This window comes from Dendrobates tinctorius, unplaced genomic scaffold, assembly GCF_039654945.1.
Source record: "Dendrobates tinctorius isolate UK_male_01 unplaced genomic scaffold, ASM3965494v1 ptg000143l, whole genome shotgun sequence".
Taxonomy (NCBI): domain Eukaryota; kingdom Metazoa; phylum Chordata; class Amphibia; order Anura; family Dendrobatidae; genus Dendrobates; species Dendrobates tinctorius.
The window spans coordinates 3,973,481-3,997,343 of record NW_027361810.1 but is presented as its reverse complement, the minus strand read 5'-3'; the positions used below and the strand labels follow the sequence as shown (position 1 = coordinate 3,997,343).

At 44.4% G+C, this 23,863-nt stretch overlaps 1 protein-coding gene across 1 annotated transcript in view; it reads right to left on the bottom strand.

Annotated features, from left to right (window-relative positions):
• CNTNAP5 (contactin associated protein family member 5) overlaps positions 1 to 23,863 on the bottom strand; it is a 237,229-nt gene that overhangs the window by 183,500 nt on the left and 29,866 nt on the right. The window contains exons 2-3 of the mRNA XM_073545332.1: positions 9,896 to 9,994; positions 7,634 to 7,827 (exon numbers count right to left, since the gene is read on the bottom strand). Coding sequence (XP_073401433.1) covers positions 7,634 to 7,827; positions 9,896 to 9,994 — 293 coding nt within the window. The remainder of the gene's footprint in view (positions 1 to 7,633; positions 7,828 to 9,895; positions 9,995 to 23,863) is intronic.

The window sequence follows — 23,863 nt, the reverse complement described above, 5'->3', positions numbered from 1 at the left end:
GATGATTTATTATTTTTATTATATATATTTTTTTCTTTTCTTTTTATTTTTTTTGCCCATATATACACATATTTATTATTATTTTTTATGTATATACAAATTATAATTATATTTCCTTTTGTATTCTTTTTTGTTTGTATCACTTTTATATTGTTTTGTCACTGTTTTTTGTATACATCAGCATTATAATACTCTATGACGTGAATATAGGTTTGCACTTTGCCACTTTGATGATGCACAGTTGCACTTTATGCCATTCTCTTACATACTATTAATGTTGCGTCGGTATGTGCACTACTCCTTTGCGGTTTATTTCAGCATTGGATCACCTTAATTCCTTTTTTCCTGTATATTTGGGCCGATCCTCATCTCCTCCAATATGGCTGCCGCCTTGATCTTCAGCAAAATGGCGGTTGTGGTGCGCACGCGCGCTTTGCCTCACGCCCCTCCCACCTTCCCCCGTGGCTATCTGTATTAGCTTGGCGCGCATGTGCATGACGTCAGCAGGTGGAGTTCCACCTACATGCGCGCCGTCTATTGACGGCCACGGGGGTGGGGGGTAACGTTCTTGGCGGGTGACGTCATTGGCGCGTGCGCCCAATACTCCGGCATTGATTGATGACACTATATAAGTATTAAGGATATGGCATTCACATGTACCCCTTTTGAGAAAGCATTCAACGCGAAACGCGCGTCAGGGGGTCACAGAGGTGCACTTTGGCATACTGGCGATCATGAGTAAGTGATACTATTTAGATACTGAGGGGCATTTGACTTGTTTAAATGCTCTAGACAATATTAACTACACTTTGTATGGGTATTTTTGCCCGAGATTTATCATATTATATTGTATTGTCGCTCTATATATCTTATAACCCTTGGTCACAGGATCACTATGTGTACCTTTGTTTTTGGCCTTTGTATTCCTCCTTTTCCTTTTTACTATATAAGCCATTATTGATATGTATACATTTGTATCATCATTTACTTGAATCAATAAATTATTGTTTTTTATTGGATGTTGTTCTCTGCTCCGTTTTTTTCTGTGTTTACTCTTAATGGGAGCATTTCCTTTTCTTATTATTGTTAGGCCTTGGCCTTATTTTTTGGACTGAAGTTATTTTCTTCAGTATTTATTATAATTTACATATGCTTATTTTTGACTATTTCTTGTTTTAATATATATATATAACAGAGGAAAATGGAAGACAGGAGCATAACGTGCAGAATATCCCAGGGATACATGATGTTAATACTCTGAGAAATGCACCAAGGAAAATGAGCTTTTAATGCATCTCAGGTCGCTCATGAATCATATTTATGGCGGCCGGTCCTGGGGAGACGTCATTATTGCTAATATGAACACAGCAAATAAAATGCTGACTCTCTAGTCTGGCAGAAAATAGGAGAAATATAGAAAAAAAGCTCTGTATAAATATAGCAGGTGTTGTATGGTCCCACTGCGTCTGATATTGCTGCTATCAACTCATATGACAGGAAGAAGGCAGCTGCCGATAATAAGCAGGTGACAGATAAGAATCAATGCGATGATAAACTGTTGTCTAAAGGTATGTAGCTATTGCCAGTTATATAAATTCCCCTTCTTCTGAATTTCCCCCTTTGTGTCCTAAATCTTCACCATTTTCAACATCTCTGCTTACTTGCAACAGTATTTCCATTCAATGGCTGAAAACAAATTCGATTTATCTGATCGTATAATTGAAGGATTGTTGTGGCGAATTTAGACCAGACGAACGAGCGTACATGTCCCAGAATTGACCAGTAGCAGCCACAAGAGTAGAGTCAATCTTCCGAAATTCTATTTGGACTTATCTGCTCAATTTTGGGGAAGACTCGATTTGCAACAAATAAATTTGATGCAAATCTAATCTGCCAGGAAGAGTTTAAACCCTTATACGTCCTGCCTTCGGCCGTTCCCATGCTCTTCCTTCTGCCGTCTCCCATATTCCTTCTTCTGATCGGATCCCTTTCCTTCTCCCCTCCGGTTTTGCTCGGATTAAACCCCGTGTGGTTACATGGGATGCAGCATACATCATTGATGGCAGAAGTCTCACCGTAAGTCCAGAAGGAAGCGCAGAAAAAGGAAGAGGAGCTGAACAGAGGAAGAAAGAGAAGCAGCAGGACAGGTCTGGGCAGGGCGGAGGACAGGTGAGTATAGTAGTTTACTGTTTTTTTTTAGCCTTTTCCAGGCTGGGCGCCATTTTACTAGATAATCACAAATTCCATCCCTAAAATTCAGATTTGATAGAATTCAAGATTCTCCATAAATTCCTGGCGGATTCTAGTAATTCAGGACTGACTCGCTCATGTCTGTACAGAATATTATGAGTTGAATAGATAAGCGTGTGCACAGTTTTAGTAGGTGCGTGCCAGAGTAGGTTCCCACCCCATTAACATATATTAAGAGACTCGGCACTCAACTTAAGTGATCAGATAATTTAATGTTGTCCGCACTAGTAGGAAGCAAAACGTTTCAGTCTTATATCAGACCTGTGCACATATAGGGTTAAGTGTGCCGTGCCTCAGTGGCATGTGCGGACGCAGGACCAGCAGTGGACACTGCGTCTGCACCCTTAACCCTATATGTGCACAGGTCTGACAACCCTTGCCCTACTTTTTCATGACACGGAATGTTTAATGATCTAGTGATCTTCAGCCAAGATTTTTGGTCCACCTGACCTAATAACCTTACTTTATTCTGTAACTGATGAAGGTCTGATGTAAGACTGAAACGTTTTGCTGACTACTAGTGCGGACAACATTAAATTATCTGATGCGTGCCGAGTCTCTTAATATATGTACAGAATATTTTGTATTTTGATCAGAAGATTGGGAGCCGCACAGACAGTGACAGGATGGAAATCCTCCAGATCTCCCTCTGCTCGGGCAGATGGAGCCAAGTGTGTGGCTGAGCTCCTCTCCTACCATGGGAGATGGATCCTGACGCGATGTCCGGAGAGACTTAATACTACATAATTGATACTCTTCGCCTCTCACATCCATTTTGGTGCCATAATATAAGCCGCATCCACTCCAGTATTCCCGCAGACTTCTCATCTGGTGATAATGCTCCATTTGATATTCTTGCAGATAGAGCCGATAATGTGCAGCTCTTAGGCAGTGACTGCAACCTTCATATTTGCTATTTATTTACATTAGATATTAAATTGTCCTGATTTGCACTAAAGAAAAATAATATCTGGTACAAATGATACAACCCCAACATTGCAATAAAGCCTGGCACTGATTCTCCTTGTAGAGGTCCAGCTCGGAGAAAGTCTCCAGAGCAATGCACTCTGGGAAAAAGCATGCAAAATAGCTCTCCTGCAGAAGGAAGAAAGCCGTCTCTCTAGCGCCATCTGTAGGGGGATGCACTGTCAATGTTTCACCCTAACCTTCCATGGAATTGACAGTGATTGTTCCTGAAGCTCTGATTGGCTGCGAGAGCTCATGGGAATAGTGGAATAATTCCTCACCTATAGGAGGCGCTGGAGAGTTAGCTTTGTTCCTCATGGAGGAGAGTTAGTGGCATCTGCACTCTTTATTTAAAGAGAACCTGCCACCATAACTACATCATTTATTTACGTAGTGTTAATGACAATGTTCTCCTGAATTTGTCATTATTTTTATTTTGTTCCTGTGCCCTTTCCTGGGATATGACTGCTCCTTTGCTGTCCTTAAATCTAGTATTTTTAGCCAAGTGGGTGTCTTATTGAGCAACACTCCCTCGTGTCTAAAAAAACCCAACCTGGATATATACACAGCAGAGAGGGGGCAATATCTCAGGCACCAACAGCAGGTGTCGCCAGAGCAGGTGGCACTGCAGGAGGGTCCGATGGTGATGAGCGGGGGTGGGATAAGATGTCAGAACAGGAGGCAATGCAAGGAACCAGCAATGATCAGCGGCCACCACTGAAACGTTTACTATGAAGTAGTGGCTCCTCTAGTTACAGTATATAGCTAATTAAATATGTCGGAATGGAACAGATCAAGCCTGGACAGCAGGGGACACAAGAGGATAGTAGGGGACAAAAGGAGGCAAAAGAGGATAGTAGGGGACACAAGAAGATAGTAGGGGATAGCAGGGAACAAAGGAGGATAGTAGGGGCAACGAGGGACACCAGGAGACACAAGAGGATAGTAGGGCAAAAGGGAACATAACAGGAGAGTAGGGGGCCACAGGGGACACCAGAGGATAGTAGGGGATAGCAGGGAACAAAGGAGGGTAGTAGGGGACAACAGGAGACAAAAGAGGATAGTAGGGGACACAAGAGGATAGCATGGGACAACAGGGGACACAAGGGGATAGTAGGGGTGTAGGGAAGGTGACCTGACGGACGGACGGACTAGTCTGAAGAAGAAGGAAATGGATGCACAGTGTAGGTAGGTGTCAGTTATTACAGTGGGGAAACAGCTAGGAAAGTGTAGTGGACGTGCAGTACCTTGGGTGGACATTAGATGGCAGGGAGGAGTGTGAGCAAAGGACTTGACAGCAGCTTAGGGCTTTAGAAACCGTTGGTCATGGGGGGCGTGGTGACAGTTGGAGTGACAGTTTCAAGGAACCGGGTGAGCTATAAATTCTGAGGGAGGGTTCCAGAAAGTTCCAGTCCCCAGGGGGAGCTCAGGTGACAGGAGGACTACGCCAGTCTGTGTGCCCTGAGGAGAATCCAGACCAGGGGGACTGAGGAGAGAGAACGTCAGGGGGGTGGTCCTGACAGGAAAGGACCGCAGAAGAGACGAGGCATTGGGTGTGGGACACCGTATGTGACACGACGACTGAGCAGTAGAAGCGCTGTTGGTTTACGGGCCTAAGGCGGCCACAGTGACGGACCTGTCAGGAGCGTCGACAGTAAAGGAGGGGACGGTGTGTGCAGACACGTCCCTAGTGTACGGTGTGAGAAGCGGCTCTGGAAACAGAGGGCCGCGAGGTGTGCCGTCAGTCGGACGGCAAGCGAGAATAAACTTGGACCTGTTGCACCCAGAATCTGCCTCCATTGTGTCTCTGTTGTCATCTCTGCGCGGTAAGAAGTGGGACCACCCCCCTATCACCCCCCTATCACCCCCCTATCACCCCCCAGCTCGGCCCGCCACCGTCTCTACAGGGGCAACGAGGGACACCAGGAGACACAAGAGGATAGTAGGGGTAAAAGGGAACATAATAGGATAGTTGGGGGCAACAGGGGACACGAAGGTACATCAGGGGACAGCTGTGGACACAAGAGGATAATAGAAGACACAAGAGGATAGTAGGGGATAGCCGGGAACATCAGGAGACACAAGACAATAGAAGGGGTCAACAGGGGACACGAGGATAGTAGGGAACAGCAGGGGAACTGAGGATGGTATGGGACACAAGACGATAGTAGGGGGCAACAGGGGACACCAGGGTAAATCAGTGGACAGCTGGGGACACAAGAGAATAGTAGAGGATAACAGTAGACAGCAGGGGATACAAAACAATAATAGGGGACTGTGGATGCAAAAGGAGTCTAGGAGACATCATCTTCTTCCTACATATTCATGAGATACATTGTTGTAACTACTGACTCTTATCTATACATTTGTGCTCAAAAGTTTACATACTCCAGCAGAATCTTTGCTTTCTTGGCCTTTTTTCAGAGAATATGAATGATAACACCAAAAGTTTTTCTCCACTCATCGTTAGTGGTTGGGTGAAGTCATTTATTGTCAGACTGCTGTGTTTTCTCTTTCTAAATAATAATGACAACCCAAAACATCCAAATGACCCTGATCAACAGTTCACATACCCTGGTGATCTTGGCCTGATAACATGCACAGAAGTTGACACAAATGGGTTTGAATGGCTACTAAAGGTAACAGCCTCACCTGTGACCTGTTGGCTTGCAATCAGTGTCTGTGCATAAAAGCTGATTGAGTTTCTGGGATCCAGACAGACTCTTGCATCTTTCATCCAGCCACTGACGTTTCTGGATTGTGAGTCATGGGGAAAGCAAAAGAATTGTCAACGGATCTACGGGAAAAGATAGTTGAACTGTATAAAACAGGAAATGGATACAAAAAGATATCCAAGGAATTGATAATGCCAGTCAGCAGCGTTCAAACTGTGATTAACAAATGGAAAATCTGGGGCTCTGTAAAACAAAACCACGGTCATGTAGACCAACAAAAATTTTGACCACAACTGCCAGGAAAATTGTTCATGAAGGAACACCATTCCTACTATAAAGCACGGAGGTGGATCGCTGATGTTTTGGGGATGTGTGAGCTACAAAGGCACAGGAAACTTAGTCAAAGTGAAGGAAAGATAAATGCAGCACGTAATTAGAAAATACTGGAGGAAAATGTGCAATCATTAACCCGGGAGCTGCCCATGGACTTGGATGTTCCAACATAACAACGATCCAAAACACAAAGCCAAGTCGACCTATCATTGGCTACAGCAGAACAAAGTGAAGGTTCTGGAGTGGCCATCTCACTCTCCTGACCTCATCATCATTGAGCCACTCTGGGGAGATCTCAAGTTCGCAGTTCTTACTAAACAGCCCAGGAATTTACAGGAACTGGAGGCTTTTTGCCAAGAAGAGTGGGCAGCTTTACCATCTGAGAAAATAAAGAACCTCATCCACAACTACCACAAAAGACTTCAAGCTGTCATTGATGTTAGAGGGGGCAATACACGGTATTAAGAAATGGGGTATATAAACTATTGATCAGGGTCATTTGGACATTTTGGGCTGTCATTATGATTTAAAAAGAGAAAACACAGTAGTCTGAGAATAAATGGCTTCACCCAACCACTGACCATGAGTGGAGAAAAAGGTTTGGTGTTATCATTCATATTCTCTGAAAAAAGGCCAAGAAAGCAAAAATTCTGCTGGGGTGTGTAAACTTTTGAGCACAACTGTATGTGTCCAACATAAGACAGTGACGAATAGGACCCTGCTGTAACACTGCACCCAGAAGTTGTCAAATTGATTTTCCAGCCATACGTTAGTGGTTCCATTAAAAAAAAATCTGTATACAGTAAAATCACTTTAATCTGTTTTCCAATCAAAAAAATCTGAGCAACGTTCACTAATTTTCAACCCAAAACTCCATGATAAGTGTAGAATATTTCACAAGCAAAAAGCAACAGATCGAATCAAACTCTGACAGGGAGGCTGCCTTCTCCAGCAGAAATCTTCCCCAACCATTGCCCACCCTCCTGTTCAGTCGCAGGGGCGGCAGAAAGGACTTGGACAACTGCGGTTTCAGCAGCTCTAAGGCCACGTTCATACGTTCAGTATTTTACATCAGTATTTGCGACTCGGAGGGTGATAATAATGCAGAAGTGGTGACTTTTCCTCTGATTGTTCCTCTCTTCGTTTTGACTACAAATACTGATGTAGAATACTGACCACATACTGAATGTGGCCTAAGAGTAGTAATGGGGAGATAGAGGTAAAATATTCTTCTTTTATATGTCACTGTCCCTTTAACAAAGTTAAAGCCTTCAATACGTTTAATAAAATATTGTTCTGATAAAGCAAATAAATAAATATAATAATAATGAAATCGGAACCTGACTGTTCTGCTCCCAGCAGCGACAGGAGCAGACGAGCACATAAATAGCAGAAGCCCAGAAGCCTACCCAGATGGCGCTGTCGTGATGATACGGTTTCCAGTTGCTCCCGGTATCGCTAAACATAACGCTGAAGTGTGTCACCCAGTCAGCGCTTCCATGTCGGCCTTGTGTGGCCGCACCTGTGATATCAAATCGTCCTCCCAAGTCAATCTGCAGCCACTGCTTCACATTAGATTCCAGAGGAGACCAACCACCGACTCCTGCGAGACACAGAACACAGAAGCTAAATCCAGGAGATCGTCAGCAATCACCACAATATTCTGATTTACTACAAGAAACAATTATCCAATTAAACATAATGTGACATAGCAACGTAACGGAAACTGCTCTTCACAAAGAAATAACATGAACATTACATCCACATCACTCAGAGACACAGACGTGTAATGGGGCAACACAGGGAGGCAGTGAACACACCAAGTCAATTCAGAGCTGCACTCACTATTCTGCTGGTGCAGTCACTGTGTACATACATTACATTACTGATCCGGAGTTACATCCTGTATTATACCCCTGAGCTGCACTCACTATTCTGCTGGTGCAGTCACTGTGTACATACATTACATTATGGATCCTGAGTTACATCCTGTATTATACTCCAGAGCTGCACTCACTATTCTGCTGGTGCAGTCACTGTGTACATACATTACTGATCCTGAGTCACATCCTGTATTATACTCCAGAGCTGCACTCACTATTCTGCTGGTGCAGTCACTATGTACATACATTACATTACTGATCCTGAGTTACATCCTGTATTATACCCCAGAGCTGCACTCACTATTCTGCTGGTGCAGTCACTGTGTACATACATTACATCACTGATCCTGAGTTACATCCTGTATTATACTCCAGAGCTGCACTCACTATTCTGCTGGTGCAGTCACTGTGTATATACATTACATTACTGATCCTGAGTTACATCCTGTATTATACTCCAGAGCTGCACTCACTATTCTGCTGGTGCAGTCACTGTGTACATACATTACATCACTGATCCTGAGTTACATCCTGTATTATACTCCAGAGCTGCACTCACTATTCTGCTGGTGCAGTCACTGTGTATATACATTACATTACTGATCCTGAGTTACATCCTGTATTATACTCCAGAGCTGCACTCACTATTCTGCTGGTGCAGTCACTGTGTACATACATTACATCACTGATCCTGAGTTACATCCTGTATTATACTCCAGAGCTGCACTCACTATTCTGCTGGTGCAGTCACTGTGTACATACATTACATTACTGATCCTGAGTTACATCCTGTATTATACCCCAGAGCTGCACTCACTATTCTGCTGGTGCAGTCACTGTGTACATACATTACATTACTGATCCTGAGTTACATCCTGTATTATACTCCAGAGCTGCACTCACTATTCTGCTGGTGCAGTCACTGTGTACATACATTACATTACTGATCCTGAGTTACCTCCTGTATTATACTCCAGAGCTGCACTCACTATTCTGCTGGTGCAGTCACTGTGTATATACATTACATTACTGATCCTGAGTTACATCCTGTATTATACTCCAGAGCTGCACTCACTATTCTGCTGGTGCAGTCACTGTGTACATACATTACATTACTGATCCTGAGTTACATCCTGTATTATACCCCAGAGCTGCACTCACTATTCTGCTGGTGCAGTCACTGTGTATATACATTACTGATCAATGATTTTGACTGGATGATAAGAGCGCAGCTGTGAGGATAATGCTGGACATTTGTCTATGGTGGGGGACCCAAGAGAAGGGCAGACAATGGCACCTTGCTTAGTCTATGGTATTTAGCTTTCAGAGGAGGGCAGTGAACTGCGGTTGTGGTCAGTGGCAGTTGGACGGCCGGTTCTGGGCTACAGCTCTGGATGGAGCGCTACCAGTAAAGTCTTCACTAATCCTCTGGCCATGGAGTCTCACTTTACCCCATACAGGAGGCCAAGCTGACATGATTAATTTCAACTGAATTTGGAGAAAAAAAAATGAATTGAAAATTTTTGTCAGGAAAACGTTGATATTTCCCAACTATGGCAGAGAATGAATTGCAAAAGTTTCGCTACAATGTAAAGGTTCTTTGTGTCGTGAAACGTGAAGCAACTTCTGCAACAAAGTCCGACGCAAAATCTGCATGTAGGGAGGGTCGGTGTTACTGTAGATTCGCGGCATCAAAATCCCCAGCATTCCGCAGTGTGTGCACTGAGCCTTAGGGGCTTCGTTTTCGCATCAAGGTCACAATAGATTTCAGGTTCTGCCTGATCTTACCATCTCGACTGTTCAGCTTCGCATTGCTGGGGAGGCTTCCAGAGGAGCTGTCAAACGCCGTCTGTGGAAGTGGAGACACCAGCGGATCGTCACAGTTATCTGCAGAAGAGACAGAACAAGATCAGTCCCCCGAGAGGAGAAGTGTGAGACGCCAGGAAGATCGCTGCATCTAACAATAAGGAGATCACACAGAACCTAATAATAATAATAATATTATTTCTATAGCGCCGACATATTCTGCAGCACTTTACATTGTACAGACAATAGACATTACAGCATAACAATAATCACACAGATCATAACAGATACCAAGAGGAGTGAGGGCCCTGCTCGCAAGCTTACAGTCCATGAATATGTGAGGAACACGGCCGAGTCTCGCATGTTAATACCCAGCACTGCTGCCGGCACTCAGGAGCGTTCAGCTCCATGCATTCCTATGCGGCCGCACACTCCGCTCCCGAGTGCCGGCGGCAGTGCTGGGTATTAACATGTGAGACTCGGCCGTATTCCTCGCATGTGTGATCCCGGCCTAAGTCACATGGTTTCCATTTCTGATCAGCACATTTTCCTCTTGCCAAAATGTTTTTATTAATTAGTGATGAGCGAATCTACAAAAATCAGAATTTGGCAGATTCCCCGGTCTCGTTCCTGCGGCTGCAGCTCCAGACCCGGCCAGTTCCGCGATCTTTCCTTGTTACTCCGGGGTCTTTGTCTTTTGGATCCTTAGTTTTTCGCTGGCGCCTCTGTTGCCGACTCATCCTCAACATCACAAGGTGCATTGCTGAGGCCGAGCCAACGAGGGAGGTGTCAGCGAAGACTGAAGGCACCAGAGAAGACATTGATCGCCCCTCCGGAGGTCACTGGAGTATGACTGCGGGGCTCAAACATTGTATCCGGCATTAGACCAGAAACCCCGGCCAGTACAGACCCAAACACTCCCCAGTCGCTCCAACTCGGGGTTGACAAACTGTCACAGTACTGCCCACACAAACCACACCAATTGATTAAGGGTCGCCATCCCTCCGATGGGCCCAAACCCCAATTAACCAAGCCCACCCCTGACCTCCTCACCTCCAGCTGCCATGACAAGACAAACATAACGAAGCAATCCCGCACCACACCTCTGTATTGGGTCAATGATAACTAACCAAAACTAAGGGCAGGTGGGGCGATCACTGGTCCCGGCTCCTGGAAAGAAGCGTTTGGTCAGTTGGGCTTTTAGCGCCTCTCACTCGGCCGTATTCCTCGCCAGTGTGACCCCAGCCTTATACTAAGCCACGATACAGCCCTATATATAGTACAGTGCTATCCACTAAGCCACTGTGCTGTCCTATATACAGTGCAGTGCTAACCACTGAGCCACAGTGCTGTCCTATATACAGTGCAGTGCTAACCACTGAGCCACAGTGCTGTCCTATATACAGTGCAGTACTAACCACTGAGCCACTGTGCTGCCCTATATATAGTACAGTGCTAACCACTAAGCCACTGTGCTGTCCTATATACAGTGCAGTGCTAACCACTGAGCCACAGTGCTGTCCTATATACAGTGCAGTGCTAACCACTGAGCCACAGTGCTGTCCTACATATAGTACAGTGCTAACCACTGAGCCACAGTGCTGCCCTATATATAGTACAGAACTAAATAGTAATACTAAGCCACGATACAGCCCTATATACTGTATAGTACAATGCTAACCACTCAGCCCTTTCTCTGGTTTCTCTCTATATACAGTGCTAACCACTGAGCCTCCATGCTGCTGTATATACATACATTGCTAAGCACTGAGCCACCGTGCTGCCATACATATAGTACAATGCTAATCACTGAGCCACATGACTGTAGATATTATTTCTATTTATTTTTTGCTATCATGTGCTGGGTGACCAGAGCTGAGGGTCCCAATGTGACCGAAGAACGCTGCGGTGCATATATATATATTGGTCAGTCTTTACACTGTAGGGCATCACTTTTGTGTTTCTCTATAATTCAGGCAAATATCCTGTCTACATATAGAGAAAAGAGGCACACCGGCAGCGCTGTATACGGGGGCTGGATGTGTCACTCAGACAGAACATCATCAGATAATGGGACACGTCTTAATTTCCCTTTCTGTGCGTTGAGCAGCGCCGCGCCGATCCGCCATGTCTCAGAATACAGATACAGAATGTTCTACTTCTCGCTGTTGAGGGATATAACAAGTCACTGAGGTTTTATTGTCTGTTTTCGGGAGGGATCTGTCACTTTTCCAGCTCAGAGACATTTTATTGTTCTTCTCCCTAAATGAGGATCCTAATATGAAGGCGTTTTTAGATATAAGGAGCCATTAGGGAAGTAAGAGGACGACCTCATCTTATTAGTGTCTGTTCCAGAATCGCACGTAAGATCGCTGCGGGGACGCCGGGCTGCACCTGGACACAGCTGACACTTTTATAGGTAAAGGATTAACAGAACCTGATACAATGTGTAATGTTACAACATAATGAGAAATAATATCACATAAATAACACATACTAAACCCTGATGAACAATACTTGTGAATGCCGCATTTAGTCTTGTGTAAGTAAAGCTTTAATGACACGTCAGCCCTTTATGGGTCTTCATTCTGTGCTGGTCAGTTTCTTATTACATCTTTATAGTGGTCAGAGCTTGAGTTTCTGATTCTTGTACAAACATAGAGATAAATCATGACGTGTGTACTGCTTGCAGCCACCACTAGGGGGAGTCTATGATGCTGACTGCATACAGTGTTATCTTAGAGGTACATGTCCAAACAGTAAGCGGTTTGCTCCCCCTAGTGGTGGCTAGAGGAAGACAGAATATGACTCCGTCTATAATAAGTGAGAGCTACAGCTGCCTGTGATGTCTTACTATGTAAAACATGGTGGACCATAAAGAGAAAAGAAAACTGATTAATGCACAAAATGTTGAATTGTCCTCATTTCAGTGAAGGATTAATTAATGAAACAGTGCAAGCAGACAGGCTGCATACAGATACTTTATATCCAGCCGATCTTCACCCCCATTCATGGCAGTAGATGAGGAATGCGCTATCTATTGCCTGAAAAGAAGAGAGACCAAACAAAATGTGTCATTGCTGCCAATGGTCGCCCCATTATTCTAACCAGTCGTGTCCAGTAAATAGAGCCAGAAAAAGCAGAGCCGGGGAATTCTCCTAATCATTGTAGCTCCAATTACATTGAAATGACAGTAACAAATTAAATGAAAAATATATCGAACGTTTTATTTTGGTTGTTGGAGCCTTGGAGTCCTACATTGGCCCTTACCTGTTTCATGGTTGGTTAGGGAAGAGAGGATAAACATTTATTGGGAAAGCAATAGACCCCCGCTGCAACATCCATGTGTAGAGTATACAATGTAGCATGAATGGCTGCACCTTCCCGCCATATAGGAGTCATGGACCTACAGTGATGGAACAGCCCTGAATAGTACGTTATTCTTTTATGCTCTTATTGTTTCTTGGGCTTTACAACAAACGGAGAATTTATGGAGCTTAGACAGCCGCTTTCCTTGAGAGACTGCTGGGTCTGACAATAGGTTAGACAAACTGAATGAAAGGAGCAAAATCCATAATTTTTGACACATTATATAATATCCAACAGGTCGCTCTATATAACAACGAAATGAAACTGCAACATTGTTACAAATTGTATAACGAGGCCGGTGTGACCCAATGTCCGAGCGGTAATGGCTGAGAATATTATTAATCTTCCCTCCTATGTTCCCTGCATTGTGTCAGCTGGTGACATTACTTCAGGGTCAGATTTTATAAGGGATATTAGATCCCATCTGCTTTGGCTGCTGGATTAAAACCTGAAGCAAGAAGGTTACAAAAGACCTGACAAGAAAGCAAACTCCAAGTGCTTCTCTTCAGCTTCTTCTTATTTAATATTCGGTATTTACACCTCGCTCTTTCATTGTTGTCTGTCACGTAAACATGTTCACAGTAATGTTAAGAAGCTTATAAATAATCACTATGTAACAATGACCAATGCAGATCCATGGAGTCACATCACAAGGTGACCTCTGTGCTCCTCTCCTTCCACATCTCACCTGTCACATTGTCTTTTTCTTTACTTTTTTTTATATAGCGCTAACATATTCCGCAGCACTTTACAGTTTGCACACATGATCATCACTGTCCCCGAGATGGGGCTCACAATCTAAATTCCCTATCAGTATGTCTTTGGAGTGTGGGAGGAAACCGGAGAACCCGGAGGAAACCCATGTAAACACGGGGAGAACATACAAACTCCTTGCAGATGTTGTCCATGGTGGGATTTGAACCCAGGACTCCAGCACTGCAGTGCTAATCACTGAGCCACCGTGTTGCCCATTGTCAGAACTGATTCCACGCATTATCTGCAGGTCTCACGTGTGACAAGGATGCAGCCACGTCAGGTACCAGGAATCTCCCTGCAGTAAAGCGACACTCACTCATACTTAATATTAACCCTTTTATTGTGTTTTTTTCTTATTCATTTGCCAGTCCCTGAACCACTTTCCCATTCAATCAACTGAATCAGCAATATGCAGGGGGATGATGGAAACACAAAGCGTCCGCAATATCTGAGCGCAGCACAATGCAGGCAGCTCCGGCACACGGAGCCACTTATTTCAGATTCGCTTGGTGCAGTGGGAATTTCTATAAATGACAATCCTGTTCATTCATATCCTGAAGCTTCAGGGCTGAGATGACGCACGAACGTTCCCAATGTCACATCCTCAAACACATTTCTTATAGTTTCAGATAAATTGAATCTGTCGCAGCCGCTCATTTCATTTCTGGGTTCATCACCCTGGGTAAGGTTCATCCGTCAGGCTTTCATTATCAGAGTAACCAGAAAAAGCCACAGATTGGCTATATTATATTCCTCTGACCCTTAAACTGGTACCCCATTGCGTCTGGGTCATGTCCATCATTGTGCACAGGCTGCATCCCACATTGTGCCTGGGCCGTATCCCCCAATGTGCCTTGGTCACTTGCCACATTGTGCCTGGGCTGTGTCCATCATTGTGAAGCATCCCCTCTCCTCCATAACAAGCTGGATGGTCTCTCTACTCCATAACAAGCTGGATGGTCCCTCTCGTCCATAACAATCTGGATGGTCTCTCTCCTCCATAACAAGTTGGATGGTCTCTCTCCTCCATAACAATCTGGATGGTCCCTCTCCTCCATAACAATCTGGATGGTCCCTCTCCTCCGTAACAAGCTGAATGGTTCCTCTCCTCCATAACAAGCTGGATGGTCCCTCTTCTCCATAACAAGCTGGATGGTCCATCTCCTCCATAACAAGCTGGATGGTCCCTCTCCCCCATAACAAGCTGGATAGTCCCTCTCCTCCATAACAAGCTGGATGGTCTCTCTCCTCCTTATCAAGCTGGATGGTCCGTCTCCCCCATAACAAGCTGAATGGTCCCTCTCCTCCATAGCAAGCTGGATGGTCCTTCTCCTCCATAACAAGCTGAATGGTCCCGCTCCACCATAACAAGCTGGATCGTCCCACTCCTCCATAACAAGCTGGATCGTCCCACTCCTCCATAACAAGCTGGATCGTCCCTCTACTCCTCCTTCCGCCAACCACAGAACAGTTTCCAATTTTCTATTATTAATTATCCGTGGCCCACAGAAGACGGCAGCATTTCTGGATTGTGCAAATCCACGGCTTCTTTTTTACATGAGAAAGCTTTATCTTACATTTATCAATTGTGACTTCTGATCGGGCAATGATTTCTGGAAGTTTTCCTGTGACCATGCATTGATTTGCACTACTGGATCCTGCCTGTATTTAATGCAGTGCGTCCTGAGGGCCGGAGATCACAAGCCTCCATTACTGTCGGCCTCGTCCCTTCTGCCTAGGACCTCTCCAGAATCTCTGAGTCTTCTGATATTATATGCTGTATATTGTGGATATTCCAAATCTTTGCCATTCACCCACAAGATATCCTTCATTACGATTTACTTTTACAGCCTTTTGTTCACTGATCCAATTGTTCTGAGATGTGTCGCTGCCATTAATTTCTGAATGGGATAATTTTTTTCAAATGATATAAAAAAATGTCCCAGATTCACCTTCTGATCTGTTCTATGTTCTGTGTGAATAAAATATGGTGGTAAGAAATTTCCAGATTATCACATTCTTGTGTTATTTATGTTTCACACTGCGGCACAACTTGTAGACCAGATTATATGAAACAGTAGATGATTTTTTTTTCTACATGTGTCTGTGGAGACACAGAGGCCACATCTAACCTATATTACTGGGAGAGACAAACAGACCTCACATCCAGCCTATATTACTGGGAGAGACACACAGACCTCACATCCAGCCTATATTACTGGGAGAGACACACAGACCTCACATCCAGCCTATATTACTGGGAGAGACACACAGACCTCACTTCCAGCCTATATTACTGGGAGAGACACACAGACCTCACATCCAGCCTATATTACTGGGAGAGACACACAGACCTCACTTCCAGCCTATATTACTGGGAGAGATACACAGACCTCACATCCAGCCTATATTACAGGGAGAGACACACAGACCTCACATCCAGCCTATATTACAGGGAGAGACACACAGACCTCACATCCAACCTATATTACTGGGAGAGACACACAGACCTCACATCCAGCTTATATTACTGGGAGACACACACAGACCTCACATCCAGCCTATATTACAGGGAGAGACACCCAGACCTCACATCCAGCCTATATTACAGGGAGAGACAAACTGACCCACAGCTCGTCTACCCAAATTGAAAAGTCTGACACTCGGATCAGGTTGTGACCTGTATATTAGTAGGTCTGAAAATTAATGAAGGAATGAAGACTTCAGACAAATTCAGCGCTTACGAACTAAAGATGACTATTAACAAATGTAATAATAATTTCTTCATAGTCAGAGGTGTCCAAAGCCTTTCCTTTACACACTATGCTTCTTTGTGAAATCCATAGTCGCCTCCTCCGTGATTTAAGGCTTCAGCAATGCTCAGAGATGTACGTCCACTGTGATAATCTATGTCTGGCACTCGCAGTCACTTGTGTGATGTCCTTGAAGGAGAGATGCAATGGTCCCCATGGTTGTCTAAAGAGACATTTAGGGGAGGGGGTGATCATATAAGACCCTGGGCCATTACAGCGTAAAATCACGGTGAAATGCTCTCATTTCTTTCCCTCGCCGCTTTCTTCGGACAGAGAGCAGATCCGCACGCCTGGTGAGACGATTTGGAAATGAGCAAATATAAGTTCCTACGGCTAAAATTGCAGAGCAATAGTAAAGTGTATTTTCAGAAACACCGGATGATCTGGGAGAGAAGTTCTGCGGATAATTCGTCCTTTGTCATTGGACTGACCTCTACCCCAGCCACCATCTCTCTCCACAGGAGCCTGCAAGAGGGATTGTTCTTATGGTGCTTTATTTTTAAGCTTTGTGCATTGGATCCCACCAATTTTTGCTTCTGTAAGTAGAGACTGGAGAGAAGAGCGTCCCTAAGACACAGAATCCACGCAGGATGTCCGGCATATACTGTATACACAGGGAAACACTAGGAATGGTTACACTGTGGCTACTATCCACTGTTGTACAGCTGCCATTACTTGAACAGGATACATTGTATCAATTGCACTTTTTACCCTTTCCATGATCTAAGGCACGGATGTCAAAAAGAAATACACAGGGGCCAAAATTAAAAACTTGGATAAAGTCACGGCCAACTTTGATACACAGTATAATGGGCCTCACATAGTCCTCCATACAGTATAATGGGCCTCACATACTTCCCTATACAGTATAATGGTCCCACATAGTCCTCCATACAGTATAATGGGCCTCACATACTTCCCTATACAGTATAATGGTCCAACATAGTCCTCCATACAGTATATTTTGGCCTCACAAAGTCCTCCATACAGTATAATGGGCCTCACATAGTCCTCCATACAGTATAATGGGCCTCACATACTTCCCTATACAGTATAATGGTCTCACATAGTCCTCCATACAGTATAATGGACCTCACAAAGTCCTCCATACAGTATATTTTTGCCTCTCATAGTCCTCCATGCAATATAATGGGCCTCACATAGTCCTCCATACAGTATAATTGGCCTCACATAGTCCTCCATGCAGTATAATTGGCCTCACATAGTCCTCCATGCAGTATAATTGGCCACACATAGTCCTCCATGCAGTATAATGGGCCTCACATAGTCCTCCACACAGTATAAATGGCCTCACATAGTCCTCCATGCAGTATAATTGGCCTCACATAGTCCTCCATGCAGTATAATTGGCCTCACATAGTCCTCCACACAGTATAATGGGCACCACATAGTCCTCCATACAGTATAATTGGCCTCACATAGTCCTCCATACAGTATAATTGACCTCACATAGTCCTCCATGCAGTATAATTGGCCTCACATAGACCTCCATACAGTATTATGGGCACCACATAGTCCTCCATACAGTATAATTGGCCTCACATAGTCCTCCATACAGAATAATTGGCCTCACATAGTCCTCCATACAGAATAATTGGCCTCACATAGTCCTCCATACAGAATAATTGGCCTCACATAGTCCTCCATACAGTATAATTGGCCTCACATAGTCCTCCATACAGAATAATGGACCCCACATAGTCCTACGTGCAGTAAAATGGGCAGTATATAGTCCTCCATACAGTATTATAACACATAGTCCTCCATACAGTATAATGGGTAACACATAGTCCTGCATACAGTATAATTGGCCCATTAGGGCCTCACATAGCGCTAATGCTCCATACAGAATGATCGCCTCATATAGTCCTCCATTCAGTAGTATGGCCCCACATAGTCACAAGCATGATGGCCAAAATTCAACTGAGGGCCAGATTTAGCCCACTGGCCAGAGTTTGACATGTGTGACCTAAGCTCATTGAAGGCTTACAAAATGAGATGTCTAATATGAAATTTTTTTTAGTTCCTCAAACTCTGGACCTAATTTGTTTTTTTAGATACAAACTAGCTGAAGAGCCCGGCGTTGCCTGGACATAGTAACCAACTGTGGTTAGTTATAACAAATTATAATGATTATATTGCACATAAAAACCGTGCATTTAATCCTATCCTGTGTGATACTGAATGCTGAGCCGTGTATCTAATCCTCTCCTGTGTGATACTGTCTGCTGAGCCGTGTATCTAATCCTATCCTGTGTGATACTGTCTGCTGAGCCATGTATCTAATCCTCTCCTGTGTGATACTGATTGCTGAGCCATGTATCTAATCCTCTCCTGTGTGATACTGACTGCTGAGCTGTGTATCTAATCCTCTCCTGTGTGATACTGACCGTGTATCTAATCCGTGTACCTAATCCTATCCTGTGTGATACTGACTGCTGAGCTGTGTATCTAATCCTCTCCTGTGTGATACTGTCTGCTGAGCCATGTACCTAATCCTATCCTGTGTGATACTGACTGCTGAGCTGTGTATCTAATCCTCTCCTGTGTGATACTGTCTGCTGAGCCGTGTATCTAATCCTCTCCTGTGTGATACTGTCTGCTGAGCTGTGTATCTAATCCTATCCTGTGTGATACTGACTGCTGAGCCGTGTATCTAATCCTGTCCTGTGTGATACTTACTGCTGAGCCGTGTACCTAATCCTAACCTGTGTGATACTGACTGCTGAGCTGTGTATCTAATCCTCTCCTGTGTGATACTGTCTGCTGAGCCGTGTATCTAATCCTCTCCTGTGTGATACTGACTGCTGAGCCGTGCATCTAATCCTCTCCTGTGTGATACTGTTGGTTGAGCTGTGTATCTAATCCTCTCCTGTGTGATACTGACTGCTGAGCTGTGTATCTAATCCTATCATGTGTGATACTGACTGCTGAGCCGTGTATCTAATCCTATCCTGTGTGATACTGACAGCTGAGCCGTATATCTAATCCTATCCTGTGTGATACTGTCTGTTGAGCCGTGTATCTAATCCTATCCTATGTGATACTGACTGCTGAGCCGTGCATCTAATCCTCTCCTGTGTGATACTGTCTGCTGAGCCGTGTATCTAATCCTCTCCTGTGTGATACTGTCGGTTGAGCTGTGTATCTAATCCTCTTCTGTGTGATACTGACTGCTGAGCTGTGTATCTAATCCTCTCCTGTGTGATACTGACTGCTGAGCCGTGTATCTAATCCTATCCTGTATGATACTGTCTGCTGAGCGGTGTATCTAATCCTATCCTGTTGATACTGACTGCTGAGCGGTGTATCTATTCCTATCCTGTGTAATACTGTCTGGTGAGCCATGTACCTAATCCTATCCTGTGTGATACTGACTGCTGAGCTGTGTATCTAATCCTATCCTGGGTGATACTGTCTACTGAGCCGTGTATCTAATCCTATCCTGTGTGATACTGACTGCTGAGTCGTGCATCTAATCCTCTCCTGTGTGATACTGTCGGTTGAGTTGTGTATCTAATCCTCTTCTGTGTGATACTGACTGCTGAGCTCTGTATCTAATCCTCTCCTGTGTGATACTGACTGCTGAGCTGTGTATCTAATCCTATCCTGTGTGATACTGACTGCTGAGCGGTGTATCTAATCCTATCCTGTGTAATACTGTCTGGTGAGCCATGTAGCTAATCCTATCCTGTGATACTGACTGCTGAGCCGTGTATCTAATCCTCTCCTGTGTGATATTGACTGCTGAGCCGTGTATCTAATCCTCTCCTGTGTGATACTGACTGCTGAGCCGTGTATCTAATCCTCTGCTGTGTGATACTGCCTGCTGAGCCGTGTATCTAATCCTCTCCTGTGTGATACTGTCTGCTGAGCTCTGTATCTAATCCTCTCCTGTGTGATACTGACTGCTGAGCAGTGTATCTAATCCTCTCCTGTATGATACTGTCTGCTGAGTTGTGTATCTAATCCTCTCCTGTGTGATACTGACTGCTGAGCTCTGTATCTAATCCTTTCCTGTGTGACACTGACTGCTGAGCAGTGTATCTAATCCTATCCTGTGTGATACTGTCTGCTGAGCCGTGTATCTAATCCTCTCCTGTGTGATACTGACTGCTGAGCCGTGTATCTAATCCTCTCCTGTGTGATACTGCCTGCTGAGCCGTGTATCTAATCCTATCCTGTGTGATACTGTCTGCTGAGCTCTGTATCTAATCCTCTCCTGTGTGATACTGACTGCTGAGCAGTGTATCTAATCCTATCCTGTATGATACTGTCTGCTGAGTTGTGTATCTAATCCTCTTCTGTGTGATACTGACTGCTGAGCTCTGTATCTAATCCTCTCCTGTGTGATACTGACTGCTGAGCTGTGTATCTAATCCTATCCTGTGTGATACTGTCTGCTGAGCCGTGTATCTAATCCTATCCTGTGTGATACTGACTGCAGTGCCGTGTATCTAATCCTATCCTGTGTGATACTGGCTGCTGAGCCGTGTGTCTAACCCTATCCTGTGTGATACTGACTGCTGAGTCTTGTATCTAATCCTGTCCTGTGTGATACTGGGCTCCCCCTGCAGTCTGTGTCAGAGGGTGGTCTGTGTTGGCACGGTAATAAATTGTGTTATTTCCAGCTTTACAGAAGGACGATAACACCATGGAAATGATAAGAATAATAGGCCTCAGTTACCACAACTGTCTACAAAGAAAACTGTTGCTGATAGAACTAATCACAGCTCATTTATCATCTTTTAAACAGCTCTGGGACAGCGTGGCGAGTTTTGAGTGGCGACGTTTATGTGGCGAGGTTGGTGTATGTGTGGTGTATGTGTGCTGAGGGTGGTATACGTGGTGAAGCACGTGGTAGTGTGTGGCGCATTTTGTGTGTGTGTTCATATCCCCGTGTGTGGTGAGTATCCCATGTCAGGGCCCCACCTTAGTAACTGTACGGTATATACTCTTTGGCGCCATCGCTCTCATTCTTTAAGTCCCCCTTGTTTACATCTGGCAGCTGTCAATTTGCCTCCCACACGTTTCCTTTCACTTTTTTCCAATTATGTAGATAGGGGCAAAATTGTTTGGTGAATTGGAACGTGCGGGGTTAAAATGTCGCCTCACAACATAGCCTATGGCGCTCTCGGGGTCCAGACGTGTGACTGTGCCAAAATTTGTGGCTGTAGCTGCGACGGTGTGGATGCCAATCCCAGACATACATACATATATACATACATACTGTACATACATACATACATACACACACTCAGCTTTATAAATTAGATTAATACTACATGTGGCTGCTCCTCCCGCCCTTCCATTACCCTTTGTAAGAGAGATTCACGTTGCTCTACCCATCTCTCATTAGAATCATGACCTTATATTGATACATGATTTATGTGCCTTCATATTTAATAAAGATACATGTTTGTGCAGTTGATTTTGGATTTCTCCATGTTTTCTGTATCCAGACCCATAGAGACATAGATGCTTCAAATAGTATTTATTGACAGTATTTCATATCCACTGGTTATACCGCAGTAAGTAAAGTATTACAAATTGTTTCGGGTGAAGACCCTTCATTAGACGTATAGGCTCTGGTCATTGCTTATAGATCAAGGAGATCCAGACTGCAGGGGTAGGACTCCCCTAAACATGGACACCCAGGATCCAGCTGTATCAATGCTTGTTGGCTGTCTACAACCGTGAGGAGGATACAATGTGACAGTCTCCAATCATTCATAAATAAGGAGATACGTATAATGATCGTTATGACAGAAACCAAGATATCAGGATCTGATGTTTCCCATTGGTAGATCCAAGCAATTATAGCAATTAGTGCTAGATGTCAGGGCGTTCTGCATTTCAGCCCTAAAGGAAGTAAGAACATTATATCTGTGGACAAGGGAAAATCTCTGCCTGGTGGCTGAACCTATGAGCAGATACCACAGGGACCCTCGTGTCCATTGTCCAGCATGTTCCTTACTGATGTGAATAGGTTTATAGTTGGGATCTCTGGTGCCTGATTCTCTTGTATCCGTCCTCTCAGACCGCAGACACAGATGGACACAATGGTGAATCATCCGCGTGATCCGATGGAGAAGTTACACAAGTACTGGACGGATCATCAGAATTTAATTGTTTCAGCCATTGCCCTTCCTTAACATGACTATTTGCATAGTAATAAAATGGCAATTTCCACCGTCCCATAGAGACGCTCATTGCTAGAAATATCCACTGGTGCGGAAGTGCGACACTCTGTGAGACAGGGAGAGGGCATGAAATATAGAAGTGTCATTGTCTTTCATGGATTCTCTGGAGATTTAAGTGCAAACATGAAATTGCTAAATCCAATAGTGACATTTCCATTAAAACGTTTCCGCGCAGATACATTTATTCTTACAATTGCCAGAGCTAGGAGGATTTTCCAGGATGACTTACATGATAGATTAATGTTCCATGTAGAGATGAGCGAATTGATCTGACCTGTTCCCCAATCCACCAGGCGCTGGTCTTCTGGATGAATTAGGCAGATTGATACATTGTTTATGTGGTTTTATCCATCAAACTCTAATTATAGAGTGATCCTGTCACGATCCTGGCACCATGAATATTTATTAAAATGCATTCACCAGTGATCGGAGACCAGGGGCGATCACAATGATAGGAGATCAGGGGCGATCTCAGTGATAGGAGATCAGGGGCGATCACAGTGATAGGAGATCAGGGGCGATCACAGTGATAGGAGATCAGGGGCGATCACAGTGATAGGGGATCAGGGGCTATCATAGTGATAGGGGATCAGGGGCGATCACAGTGATAGGAGATCAAGGGTGATCACAGTGATAGGAGATCAGGGGCGATCACAGTGATAGGGGATCAGTGGCTATCATAGTGATAGGGGATCAGGGGCAATCACTTTGATAGATCAGGGGTGATCGCAGTGATAGGAGATCAGGGGTGATCACAGTCATAGGAGATCAAGGGCGATCACATGGAT